The following is a 26496-nucleotide window of genomic DNA, read 5'->3' as shown; positions in this document are numbered from 1 at the left end:
CTACAACAGGTTGAGAATAAATGCTGCTTTCTGTAATTATAGTGTGCCAGATTTTGTGTTAATTTCAGTGCTATCCATTATAATTGAAATCCTAGTGTGACTACATGGGATTTATATGGATGAATCATTTAGACAATCATTTTTGAGGATGACATTTTATTGCATCATTGCAGTTTTATGAAGAAAGTTGGATAAAAGAGGGAAAGTAATTGGGCCCATTATACAACTTGGGGAAAACTTGTAGGAATTCAGTTCAGAATTTATATATAATACTCTGCAAGGTTCTAACACTTGTATTGTATCAATTAGGCAACAATTGCCAGGAATAGTAGGTTATGTATTTTATAATTAAAATGAATATATACCAAGAAACAGTTATGTTGAGCTACCTGACACAAGTACATTGATGGATAAATTTAGGGTTGCAAAGTTAAACATAGAGGTATTTCATATGAATATGTACTTTAGTGCTAATAGTCAGTTTTCTTGGTGGAATTGTCTTTTGCTGGGTTTATTAAGAATAAATTATTAAAAATTAACATTAAGTACTCCAGATTGCATGCTATTATCTAGAATGATTGGTGCAACATCACATGAATTTAGTCAAAAAGATTAAAATCTAAAACGAATCTTACATTATGTGTAATTTGTCAGACTCCTTAAACATTGAATTTAATGTAAGCCCTAAAAAGATGTAGTAGGCCCTGTTCCTGTGGCCATGGCCTCAGTTTGCCTTTACTGTTGTTGGGAACAGGAACTGGTTGTTTGGTGGCTGGATCTTTAAATCCTTATTAGTCTGAATAGCCATAGATACGAATGGGAAGCATGCCCAAGCATAATGAAAGCAGCAGCAATCTGATAATGGTAGTTAGTTAAGCATTATGTTATTTATTTTAAATATATAAACTAGCATTAATGTTTAATTAATTAAAAGGGGTTTTATTTTGTGCCCCCCCTTTTTCCCCTGTGTTGAGGAAATTAAAAATCATTCTGATGCAGAGTTAAATTTTAGTTTACTCTCAATGCTACGTTCCAAAAGTGGAATCTATCATATATAATGCGGTCAATGTAAAGAGATAAGATAGTACCTTTCAAAATACTAATTGTCCTGCATTACAGTTGACTGTAGAGAATCTCTAGTCATGTATATCTGTTTTTGATACCTCTACAGAATAACTGTCCAGCATCCTCTGCCCAACCAATCAGAATGTAGGAAAATCTACAGATATGACGGAATCTACTGTGAATCTACCTACCAGAAGTATGTTGAAATCTGTGTGAGTCTTTCCTCTGGCTCGTGCATTAGTGCTCATGCTGTCCGGCTGTTCAGAAGTTAAAACGTGTATTGAAAACTTACACTTCTGCTTAAATGAAATACCTTTGAAACTGGGACAGATATATGTTGTTTTCATACTTGGGAATTGTGCTCTTGAAGTTAAAAGAGAAATAAATAAACCTCTAGGACTTTATTAAATCTCTTAGGTATGCTTCTGTATATTGCAGTAAACAAGTACTTAAACCTAGAAAAACCTAGGCAAAGTATATTGCACAAGTGCTTCACATCTTAGGGATTTGAAAGGTGTGTTATGTATAAATTAGCTGTCACTTTTTTCAGTCGTGTAATGGAATGATGAGTTGTAATTTGCATAATCCTTTAAGAAGGCAAATTATACTGTCATGTAGCAGACTTAACATGCTAGCTAGGATTTCATAGCTTTGAAGCTAATTAGTATGTACCTTACAGGACAGTTAAATTGAAGTTGAGTCCTTTTGCTTTTTCAGTCATATGCCTTTGTCCCTTGCCTAACAGTATCTGAATTTGTTAGTTACTAGAGAATGTTTCAAATGTATAGAAGATAATGTAATAGAAAAATACTGGCCCGAGCAACAAAATGTAATATTGCTTGGGTTTTATTATTTTTATAGTTAGAAAACATTTTTTATTATAGCACTGTAGTTTTTATTTGATTCTTTCATGAATTAGTTAAGTTGTTGCCCTATTCAGAATAGGTTTTTGCATCAGATGCATAACAGGTTGATGCTTGTAGGAAACAAGATGGCTTCCACTTACAATGTTCTATTGAGATCCCAGTTCAGTAGTCTGCTATTGATACCTAATTAGTACTGCATTTTCCTGGATATGGCCAACTGTCATCATTATGAAAATGGTGTATGTCTCGGTAAATTTTTTTTTAATGTCTGTGTTTTGCTAGTGCCACAATATTGTTTGATGATAATTGTTTGCTGAATATCTTCTAAATATTTTTAATTTATGTTTATACACTTCATAGCGCAATTCTAAAACTTGCTACACCAGCAAGTAAGTGCCCACGTTGGGATGTATGCTGCGCCAGTGTAAGAGAACAGACCTTATTAATGCTTCCGATTTATCTGGCACAAGATTCACAAAATTGAATACATTTCAGTTGTGTGACATTTATTTATTTATTTCACATCATTAATGGGTGTATGGGCTGCTAATTGTCTCCCCTCTTTAGACTTGGCACATGTGTCCAATCTTCACGTACAAATCCTTAAATGCTACTACTTTCCAACTCTTTACTAAGATTCTAATAAATGCCAATTCAGATAACTGCAGGGACTTAGACCAGACCTGTGTGAATGGGATAATGCTGGTGTAAGGAATCTCTCTGCCCCCTTCTTCTCATAGCACATCCCCAAAGCCATTTCTGAGGGTCAGGGGATCCATAAACTAGCATGGATATGGCACAGAGTGCTGTAGGAGGAGGAGGGTATCCCTATAAATCAGGCACAGGTATCTTCCAAGAATGGAGTGCTGCTCATAGAAGGTTCCTGTGCTCAAACCAGAGATTCCCCCTCTGCTCCTGCTGTGCCCCATCCTCCTTTATATCTCTGTCCAGAGTAGCTTTCATGGGACGGAGGGAACAGGAAAGCCCCATTTTGTAAGCAGCTTTCCATCCAAATGATAGAATCTAAACGAATGATGAGTTACAACGAAAGGGTTAACAAGTTAAAGAGTAAGAAAAAATATAAAATGAAAAATGAAAAGCAAGATCTGTGTGGACCTTTGAATAGATTAAAGAAAAACATATTGTTAAATTAAAGCAAGAAGATAGCTTAAATCAACAGTCATTTTGAAATATACCTGCAGTGATCTGTTGAAAATTAGTAATTCATAGCTGGCAATAGCCCTCTTCACACATTTTGTAAAAAGGAAAAAAAGAGTTGTAACCTTGTACAGCGCTCAAAGTGGGACCAGAAGTCCTGCCTAGTGCATCACTCACCCTCTTGCTAGTGCTGCTCACAGTTACAGCGCCATTGCCTTCAGAGGCAAATACTAAAGCCATGGTGGTGGGTGCTTCTATGGAAGTACCTGCCGTTATGGTTTCAACATTTGCCTCTGCAGACAATCACCACTGCTAACTGGAGCAGTGCTATCGAGGGGATGAGTGATGCGCTGGGAGGGACTTCAAGCTTCAGTTTCAATGCTGCACATGCTTACAGTTTTTTTCTTATTTTTTAAACGTGTGAACAGGGCTAATGAGAGAGGTTAAAATAACAAAGTTCCTAAGTCAGTGTTTAATATAGATTCTTAAGCTGGTCAAGGTTGTTAGTAATTACTAGATGCTACGATCATATCCAAGATATCCACTCTTGTCTGTATTCAGAAGTGACTTCTTGAAAATTGGACTGGTCAGTTTTTGTAAGTCAAAAGCACAACTCCAGGCTTCACAGTCTGGATATAAAATAAGGCAGATATTGGTTTTTTGTTTTTAAAAATGAGCTTAATGGTCTTTCTATTTATTTATTTTACTTTACGCATGTATATACACATTTACTTAAATATAAGTAAGTAAATATACTGCCAAAATTCAACTCTCTAGGCAGTTTACATTATTAAAGCAGCATGGTTAAAACAATCTAAATGTTTAAAGCAATATAAAGCATAAAGTTAAATAAAATCTTTAACTAAAAGAACATAAGAACCAAGGTCTATACAGTCCAACATCCTGTTTGACACAGTGGCCCACCATGCCTCTGGGAAGCCCTCAGGCGAGAGCAGAGGGCATGCCTTCTCTCCTGATGTTGCTTCCCTGCTACTGGTATTTAGAGGCATCTTGCCTCTGAGGCTGAAGGTGGCCTATAGCTCTCATATTTGTAGCCATTGAGAGACTTATTCTCCATTAATTTATCTGATTGATTGACTAAGTGCCATCAAATCGATGTTGACTCTTAGCAACCACATAGATTCTCTCCAGGATGATCTGTCCTCAGCTTGGCCTTTAAGGTCTCTCAGTGGTGTATTCATTGCTGTTGTAATCGAGTCCATCCACCTTGCTGCTGGTCGTCCTCTTCTTCTCTTTCCTTCTACTTTCCCCAGCATTATGGACTTCTCAAGGGAACTGGGTTTTCACATAATGTGTCCGAAGTATGATAGTTTGAGCCTGGTCATTTGTGCCTCGAGTGAAAATTCTGGATTTATTTGTTCCATGATCCATTTGTTTGTTTTTCTGGCTGTCCATGGTATCCTCAAACGTCTTCTCCAGCACCATCATTCAAAAGCGTCAATACTTTTTCTTTCTTGCTTCTTCAAAGTCCAGCTTTCGTATCCATAGAGTGTCATGGGGAAAACCATTGTCCAAACGATTCTAATCTTTGTAGGTATAGACAAATCACAGCATCTAAATATCTGTTCCAAGGCCTTCATTGCAACCCTACCCAGTGCTAGTCTGCGGCATATTTCTTGACTGCTGGTTCCTTTACTGTTGACAGTCGATCCTAAAAAGCAGAAGATATCCACCACTTCAATATCTTCATTATCAATTCTGAGGCCAATTGCTGTACCCATTAACATTAGTTTAGTCTTCTTTACATTTAATTGTAGTCCTATTTCCCCACTGTGATCCTTGACTTTCATTTACTAGAGCTTGCAGATCATCCACATTCTCAGCTATCAGAGTGGTGACATCAACGGAGCACAAGTTATTGATGTTTCTTACTCCAACTTTAAAACCATGCTCATCTTCTTCCAATCCAGCTTCTCTTAGTATATGTTCAGCATATAAGTTGAATAAATAAGGAGAAAGTATACAGCCTTGTCTTACTCCTTTGCCAGTCTGGAACCAGTCTGTTTCACCATGTTCAGTTGGCCCTGTGACTTTCTGTCCTGTGTATAGGTTTCTCATGAGAACAATGAGAAGTTTATCTAAGCCCTTGTTAAAGCCATCCAGGCTGTTGGCTGACACCACATCCTGTGGCAGAGAATTCCATTGGTTAATTATGCATTGTATGAAAAAGTACTTCCTCTTGTCAGTCCTAAATTTCTTTACAATCAGTTTCATGGATGACCCCTCATTCTAGTGTTATGCAAGAGGGAGAAAAATTGCTCTCCATATCATTCATAATTTTACAGATCTCTATCATATTGCCCTCAGTTATCTTTTTTCTAAACTAAAAAGCCCCAGGTGTTTTAGGCTTACCTCATAAGGAAAGTGTTCTAGGCCGCTGATCTAGTCCCTCTTTTTGCACCTTCTCCAGTTCTATAATGTCCTTTTTGAGGTATGGTGACCAGAACTGTACAGAGTACTCAAAATGTGGCCACACCATAGATTTATATATGATATTAGCATTTTTAAATTTATTTTCAGTCCCCTTCCTTATGATTGCAAGCATGGAATTTGTCTTTTTCACAGCCGCCGCACATAGAGTCAACACTTTCAACAAGCTGTTCACCACAATCCTAAGATCCCTCCTCTCCTGGTCAGTCATCAACAGCTCAGACCCCATGAGTGTATATGTGAAGCTGAGGTTTTTTGCCCCAATATGCATCATTTTGCACTTGCTAACATGGAACCTCATCTGTCTTTTTGTTGCCCACCCTGCCAGTTTGGAGAGATCATTTCGTAGCTCCTCGCAATCTGTTGGGTGTCATCTGCAAATTCGCTCACCTCACTGCTTACCCCAACTTCTAGATCACACATGAATAAATCAAAAAGCACTGGTCCCAGAACAAATCCTTGGGGATCCCACTCCCCTCCATTTAGAGAACTGTTACTTTATACCTACCCACAGTTTCCTGTTCTTCACCCAGTTACCAATCCACATATGAACCTGTACCATTATCCCATGACTGCTAAGTTTTCTCAAGAGTCTGATGGACAACTTTTATCCACATGCCTGTTGATACTCTCAAAGAACTCCCAAAGGTTGGTGAGGCAAGATTTACCTTTGCAGAAGCCATGCTGGTTCTCCCCAGCAGGGCCTGTTCTTCTATATGCTTAACAATTTTATCCTTGAAAATGTTTTCCATCAATTTACACAGCACAGACATTAAGCTAACTGGCCTGTAATTTCCCAGATTCCCCCTAGAATCTTTGGTACAGAGCCTGATTATAGGAATAAGTTACATATTTTTGCAAGGAGGTTGACAATTTCACATCTGAGTTATTTAAGGACTCTTGGGTGGGTGCCATCTGGCCCTGACAATTGGTTAATTCTTAATCTTTCCAGACAGTTTAGAACTGTCATCTCTTGTCACCTCTGTCTGACTTAGCTCTGTTCCCGAAAAGCTTGGTTCGGGATCAGGTATATGCTCAGTATCCTCTGCCACGAAGATGGATGCAAATAACTTATTTAGCTTTTCTGCAGTATCCATATCCTCCTTAATAATCCCTTTAACTCTCTAATGGTCCAACTGCCTCCCTGCTTCTGATATATGTAAATACATTTTAGTTATCCCCCTTGATGCTTTTAGCTAAATGTTCCTCAAACTTTTTCTTCCTTTCTGGTATACATTCTAACTGGGCTTCTGTTATTGTGGTGTTAAATAAATTCCATGCATTCTGGAGCAAAATGACTCTCTTGATTTTCCCTTTCAGTTTTTACCAAACTCCTCATTTAGAGAGGTTTTCTCTTCTGAAGTTCAAAGTGTCTGTGTTAGACTTCCCTGGAGATTCTCTCCTCGCATATATGGTGAATTTGATCAAACTATGGTCACTGTTTCCTAAAGGTTCCATGACACTGACATCTTGCTCCAGGTCCTGTGCACCACTCAGAAGGTCACCATCTTTCTGGTTTGTTCCATGACCAACTGTTTTAGGGCACAGTCGTTCAACCTATCTTGAAATTTGGCTTCTTTGTCCCTACTAACTTGGCAAAGATACACCTTTTTAACATGGTGATTCTCTTTATTTAGCAGGGGGAGAGTAACTGTTCCTATCCATCCCCAACACAGTACCTCCAGTGACTGTTGCTGGTGTCTATCTTACATTTCTTTTTAGATTGTGAGCCCTTTGGGGACAGGGATCCATCTTATTTATTTATTTATTTATTTATTTATTTATTTATTTATTTATTATTCCTCTATGTAAACGGCTTTGGAAATTTTAGTTGAAAAGCGGTATATAAATAATTGTCTTTAGTTTACACAATTTCTTGATTTCATTTATTTATTTGTTTAATATCAATTTGCTAATAGGTACGTATTCATTTATACCTATGTCATGGATTTTTCATCTATTGTGCTTTCATGTGGTGTTATATGAGTGTGGTGTTATATGAGTGTGGTGTTATATGAGTATTTCTTTTGATGATAGCTTAGTGAGTATGGTGGTATAATATGTGTGAAGTCTTATGAGATTGTGATATTTAAATTATGTCATCTTTTGGGTGGAGCTGTTTTTTTGTTTTTGTTTTTAAGTGGAATAAAGATCTTCCCAGCAAAATAAGATGTCAGCACATGTCTAGTAGGGATGTGCATAAAACCAGTTATCTTGGTTCAGTTCGAATTCGAACCAGGTTCGAACCAGGAGGGGGTGGTTCAGTTTTGATTTTGCTCGAATCACCCTCTGGTTTGGTTTGAATTCGAACTGGTTTTGAACCAGTTTTGAACATGTTTCAAACTGGTTTGAACCTCAAAAACTGGGTGGGGTAGTAGCTGGCACCCATGGGTACCTGCCACCCCAACCCCAAAGCAATCGGACACTCGTATGATTTTTTATGATTTTTTGAAATTTATTTCTATTTTTCTCATAGGGTATAATGGGACTCGAACCAGCCCATTATTCCCTATTGTGGAACACCCATGGGTGTCAACAACCACCCAAACCCCGATGCATTCGATCAGCCCTATGATTTTTTATGAATATTTGAAATATTTTAATTATTTTTCTCATAGGGTATAATGGAACCCAAACCAGCCCATATCCCCTATTGTGGAGCACCTAGGGGCACAAAATTGGGGTGGGTGGTAGGCACTCAGGGGTGCCTACCACCCAAAAAACCCCAAGGCAATCGGACACTCCTCTGATTATTGGTGAATTTTAAAAGTATTTTTGAATTCCTCACAGGGAATAATGAGGATTGCAGCAAATGTATAGCTTCATGTCGGGGAGAAAGGGGTGTCCTAGAGAAGAGTGTGGTGGGTGGTAGTTCCCAAGGTGGGCAAGGAAGCTATCACAATTATATTATACCCATTATACCCTATGAGGAAAAAAATAAAAATAATCTCAAAAATTCATAAAAAATCATACGAGTGTCCGATTACGTTGGGGTTTGGGTGGCAGGTACCCATGGGTGCCAGCTACCATCCCACCCACTTTTTGAGGCTTGAACCAGTTCGAATCGAAACACCCCCTGTTTGGTTCGAATTCGAACCTGCAGCTCAAACCTGATGGCTGGTTTGGTTCGAATTCGAACCTTTAAACCGGTTCGCACATCCCTAAAGTCTAGCCTTCATAACAGAAATATATTCCCTATAGCAAAGGTAAAGTACAACTGCAGAACTTAAGTACCCTCAAGGATCTCAAAATGGTTGAAATATTTGCCAAAGACACTTTTTTTCAAGCAAATTGCACTGAGCAAAAACTTATGCCTAGATTTTTAAAGACTTAATAGTCGGGACTTATGATTATGCAGTCTGAATCTTTCATCAGTTGCCCCATAGCTTGTAGCCAATTCACTACTCATTGACCGGAGAAGAGAGAGAGAAAAGTTGTAGATTATAGGTGGAGTTGAACAGACATTTAAGGGCAGAGAGGACAGAACATCAGAATTACTAAGTGCTGATTTGGTGTTTTTAGTGAAGATACATTAGCCCAGCTAACTCTGGATGTCCCTAAATTATTTGCTTGGATCTGTGGAACTGTGGGTTCTCACAATATGGGGCTTTGCTGCCACCCCTCTTTCAAGCAATCTCTGTTAAGCCATTATTGAGAGTTATTTGGGAAACAGGAAATGCCATGCAGATGGGTGCTGCAAAGGAAATTGGCAGAGTTCCCCTTACTTTTCTGATTAATCAGAGCAGTGTTTTAGTCAATAAAATGTTTTAATCAATTAATCTGATTAATCAATTAAATTTTGTGCTTTAGTTTAAAGCTTAAAAATATAAATGTAAGTTGTTTGTTCAAAATATTTATATAAAATATAATTTGCTTTATTTCAGTTACCAAGAGATTTTCTGTGATGGTTTCTGCATTTCAAATATCTAAAAAATAGGTTATAAAATAATATGTATAGTTATATAATGTACATCTAGTGACCCCTGTTCAGCAAAGCTAGTAATGATCTGGGAGTGAGTCCCATTGAACTCAGTGAAACCTACTTCCTAATAAACATATATAGGATTAAGCTATACCTCCCATTAAAACAAACTGAACGATTTAATCATGATCTGGTCAAATCTTTTGATGGCATTTGGTCATTATTAATATATGCTGGATTTGGGCCAATGTCTTAAGTTTTAGTCCTTGATGTCCTAAAATGAGGAAATAAAAAGTTCTATTCATATGGCAGGTAGTTGACCTCTGCAGCAGAATTTACTTTCTATAAGGGAAATTTATTTTCTTCTGACATACCAGTGACTGGCTTGTGATTAGCAGTTTTCTGGTTTATTAAGTCAGACTGATAAAACACTTACATCCACAAATGTGAGTTAATAAAATGTAAAGTTCGAAATTCAGTTTTAGCTCTTCAGGGTGATCATTAAACGATATTTTCTAGTTGTCTTCTGTACTGTATGTAATCATACCCATCACAGCACACTTGCTGATCCCTCCATTAGTCTATAATGTCAGACATAACACTACATACACGTAGTGCTAGCCCTTGTACTTCTGAAGCGTGGGCACTCTTGCGCAAAAATGCATTGATTGTTGGGACTCTCCCCATCCCTAAAAAATTTTTGTTACAGTGGAAACATAACATTGTACCCTCAGGGACATGTTTCTGCTGTAACAGTGCACTTCCAGAGTGCAGAGAGAATGCCAACAATAGTCACACTGTTATGCAAGAGCAGCAGTGATTCGGAAGCATTGGGGCTTTAGCACTGCATATGATAGAAGCACACACACAGAGTTAGGCAGGATGTCAGCCAGTTTTATTATTAATTTAATATGGGGGGGGTCATGAGTTCTGAAGTTTTACAAAGTAAACATTATAAGATATATAACATATACCTCTCTGGTCTGACTTCTTTATGTTTTTTTCCAATTATGCAAGAAGAAAAGACTATTTGGCTTTAAGAGACGTGTTATCAAATCATTTTTACTTGCTTTTTTTTTTAGGTGCAAAATTTACCAGCAAGACACTGACAGGAAGTCCCTTTTTAACCTTGTAAAAAGTAAATATATTGGCTTGGAGCAAAATGTTCTGACAGAAGCAAGTGTATGTATGTAACTGCTACTCTTGCTATAGACTCTTCAGCATTGTACTACGTCATCTTACTCCTTTTCTTAAAATAAATGATGGGGTGAATTTGGTTGCACTCTCAATGACATCATTGGTAGCATCAGTGGCTGACATAGATGCTAGTGCTGCGCTGGTGCTGCACTATTTGACATGCAGACTAAGGGTGTGCTGTCACACAAGGATGATCCCTTCCCCTTGCATTTCACTATGCTTCCTGAAAATATGTCCCTGAGGGCTCTAAAAGAGATGACTAGAGGGACATATTGGGCTTCAAAGTGAAGGGGAGAGTGTCAAAAATCACACCTGCATGTGATAGCACAGTCTTAGTCTGGATGTGCTGCACCAGCGCAATGATAGTCTGGATCATAGCCAGTGTTTCCAAGTTTGGAACTGGGCTAGGAAAAAGGTTGCTTTTCCCATTTTTGTGTGTGCCAGGCTTAACTGAGCCAAGGGGAGTTTGTTTGTTTGTTTATTGTTAGATTTATATACTGCCTTTAATAAAATATCCAAAGGTGGCTAATATTCCAAGTTTGTCCAACACTGTTTAAAGATAAAGAATTCTGCTCTAAGTGCCAGTCTCGATTTATTTTTATAGAAGGGCAGGACAAAACCATAGTTATGCTTGCAATTTTGAGTTAGTGAATAGCTGAACTACTTATTGCTACTTCATATGTTACAAAGTAGTGAGGAAAGTAGAATCACAAGTGACTTGTGCTTTTGCTTCTGCTGCTTCAGGTATAACATGCAAAGTAGGATCTTATGTATTTCATCTGTGGTTAGCTCTATGAGCTCGAAATGACTCTTGGGACCAATTTGTATGGTCTTGGCACAGAATGTTAATATTTCCAGTGGAGACTACATAGTCTCCACTGGAAATGTGTGTGTGTGTGTGTGTGTGTGTGTGTGTGTGTGTATAAAATATTTCAGGATCATATTTGCAAGAGTGTGCCTTTTTAACGGCATACTATTCAGTACAGTCATTAACATCACATAGCAGCACCCACAAGTTTAGATCCCAGTTCATGCATAAGCATGTATTGCAAAGATGAGGGATGTTCTCACACCCCACCCCACCCCACCCCGCCCATGGATAATTTTGAAAACTGATTTAAAATTAATTTGAATGTAATTCAAATGTTTTAAAAATCTACAATTAAACTCTCTTAAAGCTCTTCATGACTATCAGATTGAGTTAAATATTGCTTTGAAATATATCCAGATAAACCATGGTAGGAAAACTCTATTTCAGACATTAAACATTCATTATAAATGACCTCTTCAAGGTCCTTGAAGAGGCAACGATCATGTAGGGAAAGGTAGGTAGGCTCTTGCCATCCCCTCAACCCCTTAATATCATGTTTTTATTTATTGCTGTTGATTTCTTACTGGACCCAAGTATAGCAGGTCGCAGGAACATAGGAAGCTGCTTTATACAAAATCAGAGCATTGATCCATCTAGTTCAGTATTAGTTGCAATAGTCACTCTCCAAGTTTTCCAAAAGGATCTTTCACAGCCCTACTGGAGACACCAGCGATTTAGTCTGGGACCTTGACCGTCTGCATGCAAAACAGATGCACTACCACTGAGCTATGCCCTAATCCCTGTCATCTCAGAAGCAACACAGTCTGGGGATGCTTCTGGACACAAACCTCTCCCTGGTGTCCCAGGTTGAGGCAGTGACCAGAAGTGCCTTTTATAAGCTTCACCTGATATGCCAACTGTGTTAGTTTCTTGAGATAAATGACTTCAGAACAGTAGTACATCTGCTGGTCACTTCCAGACTTGACTTCTGCAATACGCTCTATGTGGGGCTGCTTTGTACGTAGTCCAGAAACTACAGTTGGTCCAGAGTGTGTCAGCCAGGTTGGTCTCTGGGTCATCTCGGAGAGACCATATCATTCCTTTCTTAAAATATCTACACTGGTTGCCGATAACTTTACAGGCAAAATACAAGGTCTTGGTTATAACCTATAAAGCCTTAAACAGCTTGGGCCCTGGGCATTTAAGAGAACATCTTCTTCACTATGAACCAAACCACCCATTGAGATCATCAAGAAGGTTCATCTGAAGTTGCCACCAGCTGGTCTGGTGGCTACTCAGGGACAGGCCTTCTCCATTGCTGCCCCGAGGCTTTGGAACATGTTCCTTGCTGAAATAAGAGCCTCCCCATCTCTGACAATTTTTAAAAAGGCAGTCAAGACACATTTGTTCACCCAGGCTTTTAATTAGGTACTGTTTTAATAGTTTGATGGTTTTTAATAGTTGTAACATTGTTTTAAGATTTAAATTGTTGTAATGTTTTAACCTTTTTACTTGTTGATTTTATTGTTTTGTTGTAAACCACCCAGAAACTTGCATTTTACACGGTATACAAATATGTTAAACAAACAAACAGACAAACAAACAAATAAATCCTAGTTGCTGTTTTCCACTAAATGCTATCCAGTAACCCACCAGGATCATCCTCTGAGCTCCTATGGATGACTTGTACTCCTTTTTATGCCCTTCATCTACCTAAACTCAGCAGTTCTCAGACCTTGAATATTTATGATTACTGATAAAGGCATGGATATTAACTTGACATCTAACGGAAAAACACTGTTTACGAGCTCTTGCTTATTGAAAATGCTAGCCACCTAGCATTCAAATAAATGGTCTTACTTAGTATCTTTGGATGTATACAGGGGGAACCAAACAGAAATATATGTCTTGTCTCTAAGCAGATATAATTCTGATGTGCATATGGAGCTGCATGTGGAGGAGGAAAAGCTACCCTACCTTGCCTCCACACAACCAAAAATTGGGGGCACACACAGCTCCCAAACTTGGTTAGAACACAGAGGCTGTGTTCTAATGAACAGCCAAGACCAGGCAAGGGCAGCTAAGCCTGGGCTTGGCTGTGCACGAGAACTGCCGGCAGCCCCAGGACTCCTGGCAGTGCCTCATTGTCAAACCCACCTACAAAGCCCGTTGGTTAGCCGAGGTTTAGTGTGAGTGTGCCCTTAACTTGGGCTAACAGCTTATGTTTCGGCGTGATTGCTTCCAGCCAGCACTGACACAGGAACGGGTTCCCAGCTGTCACTGGGTGATCCCCACAATGCACTGTGCATTCACATGGTACACTGTGGAATTTCCAGGGACTGGGAGCACAGCAGCTTGTATGGGCGTGCAGAGTTGCATGAGTTGCAAGATCATCTGCAGGGAAAGTAAGCTGCTTCCCCACCAACCACCCTCAAGCCCACTCACAGGATCACGAGAAAGGACTCACAGTTTTTGATTGTGTGAATGACCTGTTTTCAACGAAACATAGGGCTGTGAGTGAAGATGATTTTAAGATGGGAAACTTGATTTAAATCAGTGAATTCAATTGGTCATGTTCTTGGTGACTGAAATAATGTTTAAATCAACATTAAATCTGCTTTCACCACCTTGAATTTGAATAAAGAGTAATTAAAGGGTTTGTGGGAGTAACTAATGCAAGTTAAATATGCTTGTCTTAAGTATGCACTTGTTGAGCCAACCAGAAGAGTTTTGTACTTCAAGATTCAGTTTCAGGCTTTGAGGTTATAGGAGGTAGGTAGGGCTTACTGTCGCTCATTATGTGAATTTCTAGTGCTGGAAGAAGCTTCTGAGGTGAAACATGAAGAATGGGGGTTGCATTTCTTGCAATCAGGTTACGTGCCACTGATCCACTCGCTTTCGAAAAGTCATTATCCATTTCCTTGATCCTTTTATTTCACTTTTTCTGTAACTTCATCAGCCTCCTTATAATTTATTTTGTAGAATTGCACATACTGGTTTGAAATATGGAGTTTAAATACTGTCATTATGATTCTTACTGTTTACAGTTCAGTTTCTTAATGATTTGCCTTTATTAACTTCTCTAGTGTGCTTTTTCTACTATAACCCCAGCCAGAATAAAGCCCTGTTCCTTTGTTATGTCGAACATACATACAGTCTAAAAGTATACAGCATGTACACATATTATGTTATGTTCAGTGCACATACAGTAGTACACTTCCTATTCGTACCCTGCATTTGAAGCAGCCTGTGGTTCTTTTCTAAAATAAATTCATGTGCAGTGATCACACAAAAACATTTGTATGCACATACAACATAATGCCTGAAAACTGCCCACATTATATCAAATTCAGTACCCATCATAATCCCAATATACATTATATTGTACTCATCAAGCACTGACTTTGTTATTATACTGCTCATTCAGAACGTTTGCAGTGAATCTTCACAGCATACTTTCAATTTTTCTATCCTTTAAACAAGCACAATGTATTTCAGAAGATACATAAAATAATAACATTGTGTGTTATGCACACTTAGCCACCTCAGTAAACAACTCTGTCTTTAGGTTGTTTGGGAGTAAATGAAAAGTTCTGACCACATGGTGCACAACGCAATGGCAGTTTTTCTGATAGGCCAGCACTGCTTCAGTGTTTCACAAGAGGGTGCAAATACATAAAACAGCACCCACAGTTGTGCAGGATTTCCATTGTTTCCAGCAGAAGTAGTGCTACACAATTGCAGGCATGCAGTGTGTGCAACACCTCTGGGACTGCCTGCAACCTGCACAGCAGCAGTGGCACGCCATGTGGGCCACTTTTCTTCATACAGACCTCCCTTGTATCTGGTGTTTATTCCTCTCTATTGTAAAAATTGCCAAAAATCCACAGTCCTATCTCTGGATTGCGAACTTTCTTGTGTGAGGACATTTGTCAGAATATTTTTTTTAAAATATGCTGCATCACCCCTTCCTACAAGATTCTTAACATCCCACAAAGACGACTTAGAGTTTGGTGAATGGTATATTTAGTTTGCAAAAGTCACATGTCTATAGCTTGTTTTTATATTTCTTTTAATTCAAAATCTTTAGGTGGCTAAGAGTAGATAAAAAACCCAAATTATAAATTATTATGGTAAATCGTTAGAAATTTAGGGTGCCCAGCCTGCTGATTATGGAAATGTGAACAATCATGCTTAGGGTGTTTGTTTCTTCAGATGAACACCTTAAGCATGAAGAAGAGCGGGCAGGAGGGTGGTCGATGCGACTGGCAGGAAATCTGGCCTGCTTTGCCCTCTGTAAGCGTGAATAGCAGACTTTTTAAAAGAACAACCAACACACAAATTAGAACTGTACAGTGACACATTCAGAGCAATGAAATGTTTGTGGAAGTTTACGCCAGTGCAAAACTGTTGCACTAACCAGTAGCACTAAATCAGTAGCTTGTGTTCCAGACTAGCGCTGTTCTAGCATAAGCATGCTCGTGGTAGCACAACAATTGTTCAGCTGTGGCACACCTTATTTATTTCAATGGGAACTTCTGTGCAAGAGCACTATAGTGCTCTTGCACAACTTCCATTTTTTAGTGCAGTGAAAACACTCTTGCGCTAGCACACCAGTACTCGTTCTGCATGCAGTTCCTTGATCTGGATATTGGTCAGAGTCTTCAGTTGTGAAAAGTGAAGTACTTGCCTCCCTAGCTTTCACTGGGTCAATACAGTTGGAATTTTCATTTCCGTATATCACTAGTCCTGTCCTCAGTTCTCCTCTTTGTAATTAATTCATCCTTGTAATTAATTCTTCTTCCCTCTTGTAATTATTCCAAAAGATCTTGGAAGGGGTCATTGCATCAATTGCTACATATTACATCCATGTGTCCTGCTTATCCTATAGGATATGGGTCACCCTAAGTGGCGCAGTAAGGAAATGCTTGACTAACAAGCAGGAGGTTGCTGGTTCGAATCCCTGCTGGTATTATATCAGGCAGCAGCAATATAGGAAGATGCTGAAAGGCATAATCTCACACTGCGTGGGAGAAGGCAATGGTAAACCCCGTCTGTATTCTATCAAAGAAAACTACAGGGCTCTGTGGGCGCCAGGAGCCGAAATTGACTTTACGGCACACTTTACCTTACAGGTCAAGGGGCTCCAGAGTTCCTGGAGGACAGAGGATTTACCTGTGTTTTTTAATTCAGTGCAAATGTTCCATCTTTCCATGCATGTAAGATTCAAATTCTGCTGTTTAGCATCACTTCCCTCCCAAAGAGAGAATGACTCTCTAATAAAAGGGAACAATCCCACACTGTGTTCCTTTTTCCTTTCTGCTCCTGGTTGCAATGAAAGGAGGCAGCTTTGCCAAATAGGGAGTGAAAGAGATCAAACCCTACAGGCACTATGTTGTTGAATGAAGCACGTTCACAGCTGGATATTATGTCATAAGCTTCAATAGAAATGTTGCTTTCTGTTTCCTATGCAGCTGCAAATAGAATGTAACCTGTGACAACTAAAAAGTCATTTACTTTGCTGTAAACTTTGCAAAAATTACAAACCATGGCTAGTTACTTGGAAATTTACAGTTTGTAGAAGAAAGTCTTTTTTTTTAAGTTGCGTTTTGTTTATCTATTTTTTGTTACTCTTCATGCTTCTGCCCTTGAGTATTATGAAGTCACCATGATATGGTAAAATGCCTATGACATGACTTCCAGCTGTGAAAAAGCTTTAAAAAAAATAACAGTACTGTCAGTAGATTTTGAAATACTCTCACTTTGATAAAAGCTGCTTCCCTCTTCATTGCACTTATAGGAGAGGATTAGGGCACAGTTCATTTTATTAGGAAGAGGGAAGTTAGGGAAGGGGTACTATAAATAAAGTATGAGCTGATTTTTTAAAAATGTGATGTCACTGAGACCAATACTGTTATTTAAAGCTGAATGTTTGGCAATGTTTCATAAGAAAATAATTTCAATTTCTGATTAAGCCAATGCCTTGCTGGGGAGAGAGGGCAAAAAACCGTATTGTCTACCACGGTCTATTGTCATAGTTTCTGGAGGAAAATACTGGCTGAAATACAGACTAATGCTGCAGTAGTGCAAAGCAAATATCTTGCACTAGCTAGTTCCACTTGTGTTCCAGAGGGTTGCACGGGTGCAATAGGATGCACTTGCACAACCTGCTGCACACCTGCTGTGAAACCTCTTCGTCAAATCATAGGGAATGATGCAAAACTGTAGGGAATGATGCAAAACTGCCTAATCTCCTTTTTGTGCAAGCAGGCTGAGGCCACAACAGACTTAGCAATTTTGAGCATCCACTCAGTTATGTGACCTTCTTGCTTATTTGCATCTTTGTTCGTTGCACTGCTGATCTGGATGTTGGTCACTATTTGTCTTACTCTGTATACCATATATCTCTGGCTGGTAAAACATGACCAATAACAAACATATTGCTACATACATGTGCTCTTGAAACCAAGGTAGACCAAACAGCATTTATGCAGGCAGGTTTTATGTATTCATTTCACCATTTCTTCTAACTGGTTTGAAATATGTTATTCAAATATTGGCCTTTTCTTAGATGCTTATAGTAGCTTTTGCATGTACTCAGCATTATATATATTTCACTGTTTGATATAAAATACTAGGACAGTTCACACAAGAATAGGGTAAGAAGTATAGCAAATTATCCCTAAGGAGAACAGTAGAAAATGCCACCCCTTTCCCCAATCATCTGGGTTAAAAATATGGCAGGTTAACAATTTGATAATAAATTTAAGAGGCTGTCATAAATTTAAGATGTCATGGAATTTTTCAGCAGAATTCTCCATGGATTCTAGTAGCGCTGGGTTAACATAAAGAACTATCTTTTAAAAAGTGGCTTAAATTTTAAATAGAATATTTGCCTATTTTCATTTGTTTTGCATAGGGATCTGGAGACAAACAGTTTTTGCTGTTTTGATATGTTGCTTGCATATTCCAACCCAAAATGTGACTACAATTGGGAAGTCCCAAAGAGAAGCATTTTATGTCTTGCATGTAGCTTTTTTTGGTCAGGAAGATTATGAAGTGCAGCACATTCAAACAAGTAATTCCCCCATGCACTCTGAGGTTGTTGAGTCCTAGAAAAGGACAATATCAATTGCATTTAATGTATTAATCAGTTGTAAGAATACTGGCTGAGGAAAATTGCTCAAAGTAGTCCCATTGAAAATAAAAGGATAAGCTAGGCAATTTCAGTGGGACTATATTGAGTAATTTTCTTCCTCATGTTAGTCACTGTGTCCAAGATGCATTAATTCAGTTCTATATTTTATGATTAGAAATGAATCTGCCTCTATTTCTGGGCCATTGCAAACATAATGCTTGCTCTCTGTTAACCAAGTTTAGCAACAGAAACTATCCTTAGAAATATGTATTCCCTCCTCTTCCTGGAACAAATGCCCTTCTCCCACCTTAATTGCTGTTAAGCAGTACTTCAGCACCAACATTAACTGTGTTTAAGGTTAACTCTGTTTCCCCTTAATCTTTTATCTGAAATCCACTTAAAACGGAGTTTTGACAGTTTATGACAGTTTCCCCCAAATGTCACATGCTGTATTTGGAGTGAATAATCTAGCTTTCACAGCTGGGTCTGGTTTTAAATGCTCCTTTCTGTAGTGGGAAATTTCCACATACTTCCAACAGTTCGGATGTTCCTTACAGTAGATGGTTGCTAGTATGTGTGATTTTAGGCTCATCCTGCACAGGTAGCATTTTATAATTATAATGGAGCTTTCCTTTTAGAGATAGCAGCATATTGCAATGCTGACTGATGACTGCTGATAATTATCTTACATGTTGGACCCAGTGAAAACTGGCGGAGGCTGTTTTGATTCATATCACTCTAGGAACTCAGTCATGTATACAGCCCAAGCATCTTCATCTGTAACAAATTCACTTGTTGAAATCTGCAAGAAAAGGAACTGCATTATGTAAACATGCACAAAGGAATGGCAGTTGAGCTGTTGTGAAATCATAGCTGTGGCTTTGCTGGCTATAAAGACAAAAGTGTGTAGCAGTCTACTGTTTGACTCTCGAGCAGCACACTGATTCTCAGGCCAGGGGAAGGATGCCCAGATATCCCAGATAGCCTCTAGATATCCCATAATGCACTGCATTAGGGAAATGCTGGCCACTTATTTCCCTGACCTCCTTTGTTTACATGGCTACCAGCAGCCCGAAATGAGATGCTGGCAACCTGGCTACCCACATAACTGAGCAGTGAGGGAGGAGGGTGTTCACTTTTAGCCTGGGTAAAAAAATTCAGGCTACATAGCCGAGGAACACCAGGATTGGTCCCAATTTCAGCTGTTCTCATGAGCAGCTCTACCTAGGTAGGGATGCGCTAGCCCAGATAGAGCTGGTTGTGAGAACAACCTCAGAGTGAAACAATGTCATTAGTATTCCATACAGTAGCTGACTTCCTGACTAATAAAAGCTTTGGGGAAGGACATTGTGCTGGTCCATTGGGCCTTGTGCTGGCTTCTGGCACTAAGTCTGAAGCTTGTTTTCCAGGGTAGTGTTGTATTACCACAAAAATAGTTTTGCTTATGCCACTGTGGCACATTTCATTTGTTCTAAAAGGCAGTGTTTGCGCAATTCTGCAAATGTGCAAATCTTTAGTTTTATTGTAATTGTGTGATCTTCTTGTGCTAGCCACCTTTGCTCATTACACAAGTGCTTCATTAGTCAGAATGTCAACCAGTGAAGCTAAGGGAGAAACGAAGGCCTGGGTCATACATAACACCAAACCGCAGGTCTAATTGACCCACAGTTCCGCATTCCCTCTCCACCCACTCTCCAGCATGGTGCAGTGGTTAGAGTGCTGGACTAGGACTGGGGAGACCCAAGTTCAAATCCCCGTTCAGCCATGAAACTAGCTGGGTGACTCTGTGCCAGTCACTTCTCTCTCAGCCTAACCTACTTCACAGGGGTGTTGTGAGGAGGAACTTAAGTATGTAGTACACTGCTCTGGGCTCCTTGGAGGAAAAGCGGGATATAAAATGCAACAAATAAATAAATAAATAAATAAATAATGGAGAGCTGCTTCTCTTCAGTCAGAGAGACCACAGAGCTGGCTGTATGAGCTTCTTTTCCTGAAGGACAGCCTGTACAGCCAATAGCAGCCACAGTGAGGGAGGAGCTTCCTCCCTCAACTCAGGTTTGGAGTGAAGGCAAACTGCACTCCCGGGTTCTGACATATCTCTGTTGCCGCTGTACAGTTTACGGTGGTGAAACTTACTACAAACGAAAGGTGATAAATGGAATTTGGGGAGGGAAACGGTGGGTCCATTATTTTGTTTAACTCTAATTGCCTGGGTTTATACATTCGGGTTTGGGAACTGGAAGGACCTCGGGTTTCCCGTTGCAAATGAACCGGGCCTGTTTGTTATGTTTAAACCTATTAAGAGATGAGCTTAACACAAAAAATAAACTGAAAATATCTTCTTGTTAAAAGCAAGACACCAATGTCAATTATGATTTTGTCGAGCAGGAAGTGGGGTTGCATTTTTCACCTGCTCTGTTTTACCTCTGAAAATCAAAGCCTCAGCTGCTATTAGCAGCAAGTAGCCAATCTGGGGAGAGTAGCAGCTTCAAGGAGGTGCTTTTTTCAGTGGGAAAATGATGCAGGGGAAAGTGTTACCCTCCATGTTCCCCATCTGCATTCTGTTAATGGAATTGTCCTGGGATGATTGGTCAGCACCCCCGTGTTCACGCTTTGTGGGGGAATTAACTCTTAAAGGGGGCAGCTATACGTCAGTTTTAATTTGTGCAAATGTTTAGACTCAAGAAATGACTGGACCGAGACAAGATTTAATTTTAAAAATAAAAAGATATTTATTGTAGGAGGGGTTACAGAAAAGATAATTATATGGTTAAAGCAAGATTACTATCAAAAATAAATTTAACTGCAATGAGGTCTTTTAGCTTAGAGTCCTAATTGTGTGAGTTCCTAGGAGGGCAAGAGAAAGAGGCTTGTGAGAGGGAGATGGGGGTAGCTTAGATCTATGAAAGGGATAGAGAAGGCCTAGTTGCAGGGCAAACGTTCACCTTCACCTAATCTGGATGACGGGACCTCAGGATTCTGGGGAGGGCTGCAGAATCTTGCTCCTCTGAGACAGTGTGATTGGAAGCAGGAAGGTTACAGGGATTAGTAGAGGGAGAGGTACCCATGAGGAGGGTACCTCCATGGGGCCAGCTTCCTGTGGCAGCTAGGCAAGCTGGATGAATCGGTAAGAGGACTGACCTGGGAAGTGGCATGAAAAACTGGACACCCCTGGTTGCGATGGCAGGTGCGCAGCAGATCGCCCAAGCTGCTGGTGGCTCCAAAGTGTGTGGTATAGATGGGATCCAGTAAGCGAGGGTAGGAGCAGGAGCACACTGGCTCATGGGATACTTATATCCCAAAGCATGCCTTAGGGGCAAATTTCTCTTGCCCTTTCGTTCTGATTAGAGGTGCCAGGATGGACCTGTATGGAATGCATTGTTGCGGATGCTCTTCTTGAGTGTAACAATGTGTGAATTGCCGAAACATGCCAAGGCTTTTTGTCATGAGAAATAGAGTGTATAGATGCTCTATACACGAGGACGTGAGGAAGGGGATCTGCATAAACGGAAAAGTCTGATAATCTAATCTGTACTTTTGATGGGTGCATCTCTTAGGTTCCTTGCTTGCTCAACCTCCCGTGTGAATGGAGGGGGGAAATTTACCTTCCCATGCTTATCTATCTCTTCCTGCAGAGCCAGTTAGCACATTGGCTTGCTGCTATCTTTTTGTGTAAGGAGGGGGAAAGCCACATTGGTTCACCCTGAGTGCAGGATGGCCTTGACAGAGATTTAACATGCTTTGAGTTACTTCTGGGGTCTACTAAGTGGAGTTCTTGCATAGGGAAGGAGTGCATTTGTTTCCCATTTCAATTTGCTGTGTAGTAGCCAAATCTAGGTGTGACTAGCCCATTGCAACTGTGACCTGTCTCCATGTGTTCAAATGGAGGGCTCACGATTGCTGTGAGACTCCTGAACATATACAGAGTGTGAGCTCCAAGGCTGTAGATTTGAACATAAGCAGGGAGGCTTCTGGGAGCCTGACAGAAAAGCTTTGCTAGCAAAAATTCCCAATCTGCATCATGCCCCCTTGCGCCCTGATCAGCATCACCACACTTATGGCTAATGCGCGTGTTGGCCATGAGTGTGGCGACGTTGATTGGGGCGCAAGCAGGAATGCTACAGCCCAGTGTGCCTGCTGTTCTGGAGAGCGCTAGCAGGGGGGAAGGGTCAGGGGCTGACAGATAGGCAGTACCTTCACTGTTCTTTAAAGCAACCCCTCCGCCCTTCTAGCCAGTTTGAATGCCGGCTGATCAAACTGGTTTGGTGCTCCAGGAAAGGAGCGCTGAAGTGGTTCATGCACATCCCTAGTGGGCAGCATGTACTGACCTGAGTAGACTTCACATTGTCACATCTACTCTTGGGCCATATTTTAATAGAAGACATAGCTGTGAATGCAAAAGAATGAGCATTCAGATTGCTCCTTCCTTTAAAATGACTGTAAAGCCACACAGATTCAGTAATTCTATGCATAACCTGAACTGCACATGGGATTCTAGATCTAGATATTAGGGGTGTGCAATTCGGGAATTCGGTGATTCGTTTCAGGACCCGAACTGAATCACCCCTGTTCTGTTTTGTGCCCGAATATGGGCCACCCGAATCACCCTTGATTCAGTTCGGATTTGGATTTAATCCGAATCCAAATCTGAATCGATTCAGGGGGTAAAAAAGGGGCCCAGGGGCAAAATTTTGGGGTGGGGTTGTAGTGCCCAATGGGTGGAGTCTACCACCCCAATTTCAGGGGAATTGGGCAAAGGGCTGATTTTTGGGGAATTTTTGAAATTTTAGTGACTTTGGGGCAGTTCGGGGGCATAGCATGGGATCTGGGCAAAAGGAGTGGAGTGGGGTAGTAGTGCCTAATGGGTGCAGGCTACCACCCCAATTTCAGGGGGATTGGGCAAAGGGCTGATTTTTGGTGAATTTCTGAAGTTTTCATGTCTTTGGGGCAGATTGGGGCAGAAAGTGGGGACTGAGGCAGAATAGTGGGGTGGGGTGGTAGTGCCTGATGGGTGGAGGCTACCACCCCAATTTCAGGGGGATTGGACAAAGGGCTGATTTTTTGAGAATTTTTGAAGTTTTAGTGACTTTGGGGCAGTTTGGGTGCAGAAAGTGGATCTGCAAAAAACTTCTGAGGTGTGAATTCTCATTCTATCATAGCAAATGAGATTTTTTTCAATTAGACAACTCTCATGACCCCACTTTCACTTTTTCACACTCTCAATTACTATGAATATGAGGAAGTAATCAATTTAGCACACTTCACCTTATGAAGACAAACCTCAGAATTCACCAAAATTCATCCCTCTGCCCAGTCACTCTGAAATTGGGGACGGGTGGTAGCCTCCACCCATTAGGCACTATCTACCAGCCCACCACACTCCTTTGGGGCAGATCCACTTTCTGCCCCCAATCTGCCCCAAAGACACCAAAACTTCAAATATTCCCAAAAAATCAGGCCTCTGCCCAATCCCCCTGAAATTGGGGTGGTAGCCTCCACCCATTAGGCACTACCACCCCACCCCACTCTTTTGGGGCAGATCCACTTTCTGCCCCCAAACTGCCCCAAAGTCACTAAAACTTCAAAAATTCTCAAAAAATCACCCCTTTGTCCAATCCCCCTGAAATTGGGGTGGTAGCCTCCACCCATTAGGCACTACTACCCCACCCCACTATTCTGCCCCAGTCCCCACTTTCTGCCCCAATCTGCCCCAATCTGCCCCAAAGACATGAAAACTTCAGAAATTCACCAAAAATCAGCCCTTTGCCCAATCCCCCTGAAATTGGGGTGGTAGCCTGCACCCATTAGGCACTACCACCCCACCCCACTCCTTTTGCCCAGATCCCATGCTATGCCCCACAACTGCCCCAAAGTCACTAAAATTTCAAAAAATCCCCCCAAATCAACCATGAACCGAATCACCCGAATTTTTCATGCCCGAAATTCGGGTGATTCGGCTCGGGTCCGAAAAATATCGGGGGACATCGGGGGTGATTCGGTTCAGTCCCGAATCACCCGAAATTGCTCGTTTCGGGCACAGATCGTTCTGTGCCCGAAATTTTTTGCACATCCCTACTAGATATAGGCTTTTAGCAATTAAAAAGTAGACTTCAAAACTAGTAGAAGTAATCCTGGAATTGTCTAGTTCTATTGTAGGCGTCTTTATTAGTCAGGCCTTTATATTTATTTCTTGTTGCTTGAAAAAAGGTAATAGCTTGCTTGAAAGCAGCAGTAGGTATTAAACTGGGTAGATATCTCCACATATTCATGTTTTCTTATTTTGCTGCTTTTGCACATTTACATGCTTTCTGAATTGAGATATATATGTCAATTCAGAAAGCATGTAAGTGTGTGTGTGTGTGTGTGTGTGTGTGTGTGTGTATGTAGTTTTGGAATACATCTATATCTGTTGGTTTTAATACTGCGGGCAGATCTCAGTCTTCTCTGCCAGACCTGTGGCTTTTCAGTCTAGTCAGCAGTATCATGTTGTGCATGGGTGTTGTTTAATGATAACATGTTAGTAAACTTGACTTGGAGATGATCCCAAGCATGCAAATGTTAGGTCTTCATTGTTGTTTAGCCCCCCCCCCCCTGAGTATATGCATCTGCATTAAAATTACAAAAGTCGCTATGTTGCATAATGTCACTGAGATCACATTGAGACCAGAAAATTATTATTTTGTTACCCAAATACTGCAGTAATCAGAAACAGGAAATTGCTGTCCCTCCCACTCTTCACGTTTATATTTAGAATGCTACAAAATCTCTCCTTCTTTTCCATCTCTACTCTTATTATTATTCCCTTGCCCTGTTTTATTATGAGTTATTTGCAGTGATACTTAACCTTCAACTACAGGAAGAAGAATAAGAATGGCATCTTACAGAAACCATGTTAATGCTGTTATGTAGGTTTATGTCAAAATGGGTAGGGTAGGACAACATTCAGTACATTTTTAATGTGCCTGTCACTTTCATGTTTTAGTTAGTTTCTACTAGCTTGAGGCTTATGATCTGGAGACCACGGTATGCATTCCAGATGGCAGTGCAAACAATATCTGTCAGTGACTTACAGGTAAATATACTGAACCAGAAGGGTAATTGTAGCGCTACAACATGCAGTTTGAATATGGATTAGCATACCGAGAGATTATTAAAAATGTATAAATATCTCTGCTAAAAATATTTATTGTATATCAAGATCAGCAGCAAGTGTGTGTCTACATGCATAGTGAAACCAAGACAGTTTTTCTAATATGTACATGAGTGAGACCACTAGCATATGTGACCTCGCTTTTCTAAGCAAAGAGCATGTCTAAAGGCCACAGCTAAATCCCAAGCATCTTGGGTTAAGAACTTTTAGCCATCCGAAGAAATCTTGAAAGACTGGGTTTGAAACTTGAAACTACGCAGGAGGACAGAATGAGGGTTTCAGGGCCATTTGAATTTATTTTTTATTTTATTTATTGTTAAATTTATATATTGCCTTTCATTAAAAACAATCCCAAGGATTGAATAAGTTAAAGGCAGCTCCTTATATATAATAGGAGGAACTTACTACATATACTTATATATACTTCAACTGAGGTGTACCAGTGGTTATACCAAAAATTTTTTAGGACACTTCAGTAGTATAAAAACTAATAATACTAAAATATATCTAGGCCATAAGTAGAAAAAAGTTATTTGTTTTATTCGTAAAATTGGAAGATCTTTTGCTGACATAATTATTGCTTACTGTCGCAAGCCATTGCTGCATTCAGAATGGGGTTGCAGTGGGGGAGGGCACAAGACAAGATGCATGGGCTTTTGCTGCAAATAGAACCCTCACCAAGGTGGGAACCTCAGGTTCAGCTTGGGCCATAAACCACCTTGTTTTGGGTTCACACTA

At 40.1% G+C, this 26496-nt stretch overlaps 1 protein-coding gene across 13 annotated transcripts in view; it reads left to right on the top strand.

Annotated features, from left to right (window-relative positions):
• NPAS3 (neuronal PAS domain protein 3) overlaps positions 1-26496 on the top strand; it is a 1129936-nt gene that overhangs the window by 165792 nt on the left and 937648 nt on the right. For 8 of the 13 annotated variants that reach the window (XM_053282867.1, XM_053282866.1, XM_053282870.1 and 5 more), the window contains one exon: positions 1172-1261. The exons of 4 other annotated variants lie outside the window; for them this stretch is intronic. In XM_053282867.1, the coding sequence (XP_053138842.1) occupies positions 1172-1261 (90 nt within the window). Of the gene's footprint in view, positions 1-1171; positions 1278-26496 lie in introns of all 13 variants that reach the window. One more of the 13 variants, XM_053282877.1, reaches the window with a different exon arrangement.

The sequence above is a fragment of the Hemicordylus capensis genome, chromosome 1, assembly GCF_027244095.1.
Source record: "Hemicordylus capensis ecotype Gifberg chromosome 1, rHemCap1.1.pri, whole genome shotgun sequence".
Taxonomy (NCBI): Eukaryota; Metazoa; Chordata; class Lepidosauria; order Squamata; family Cordylidae; genus Hemicordylus; species Hemicordylus capensis.
Note: the sequence above shows the minus strand (reverse complement) of the source record. Positions and strands in the feature narration are given on the sequence as shown.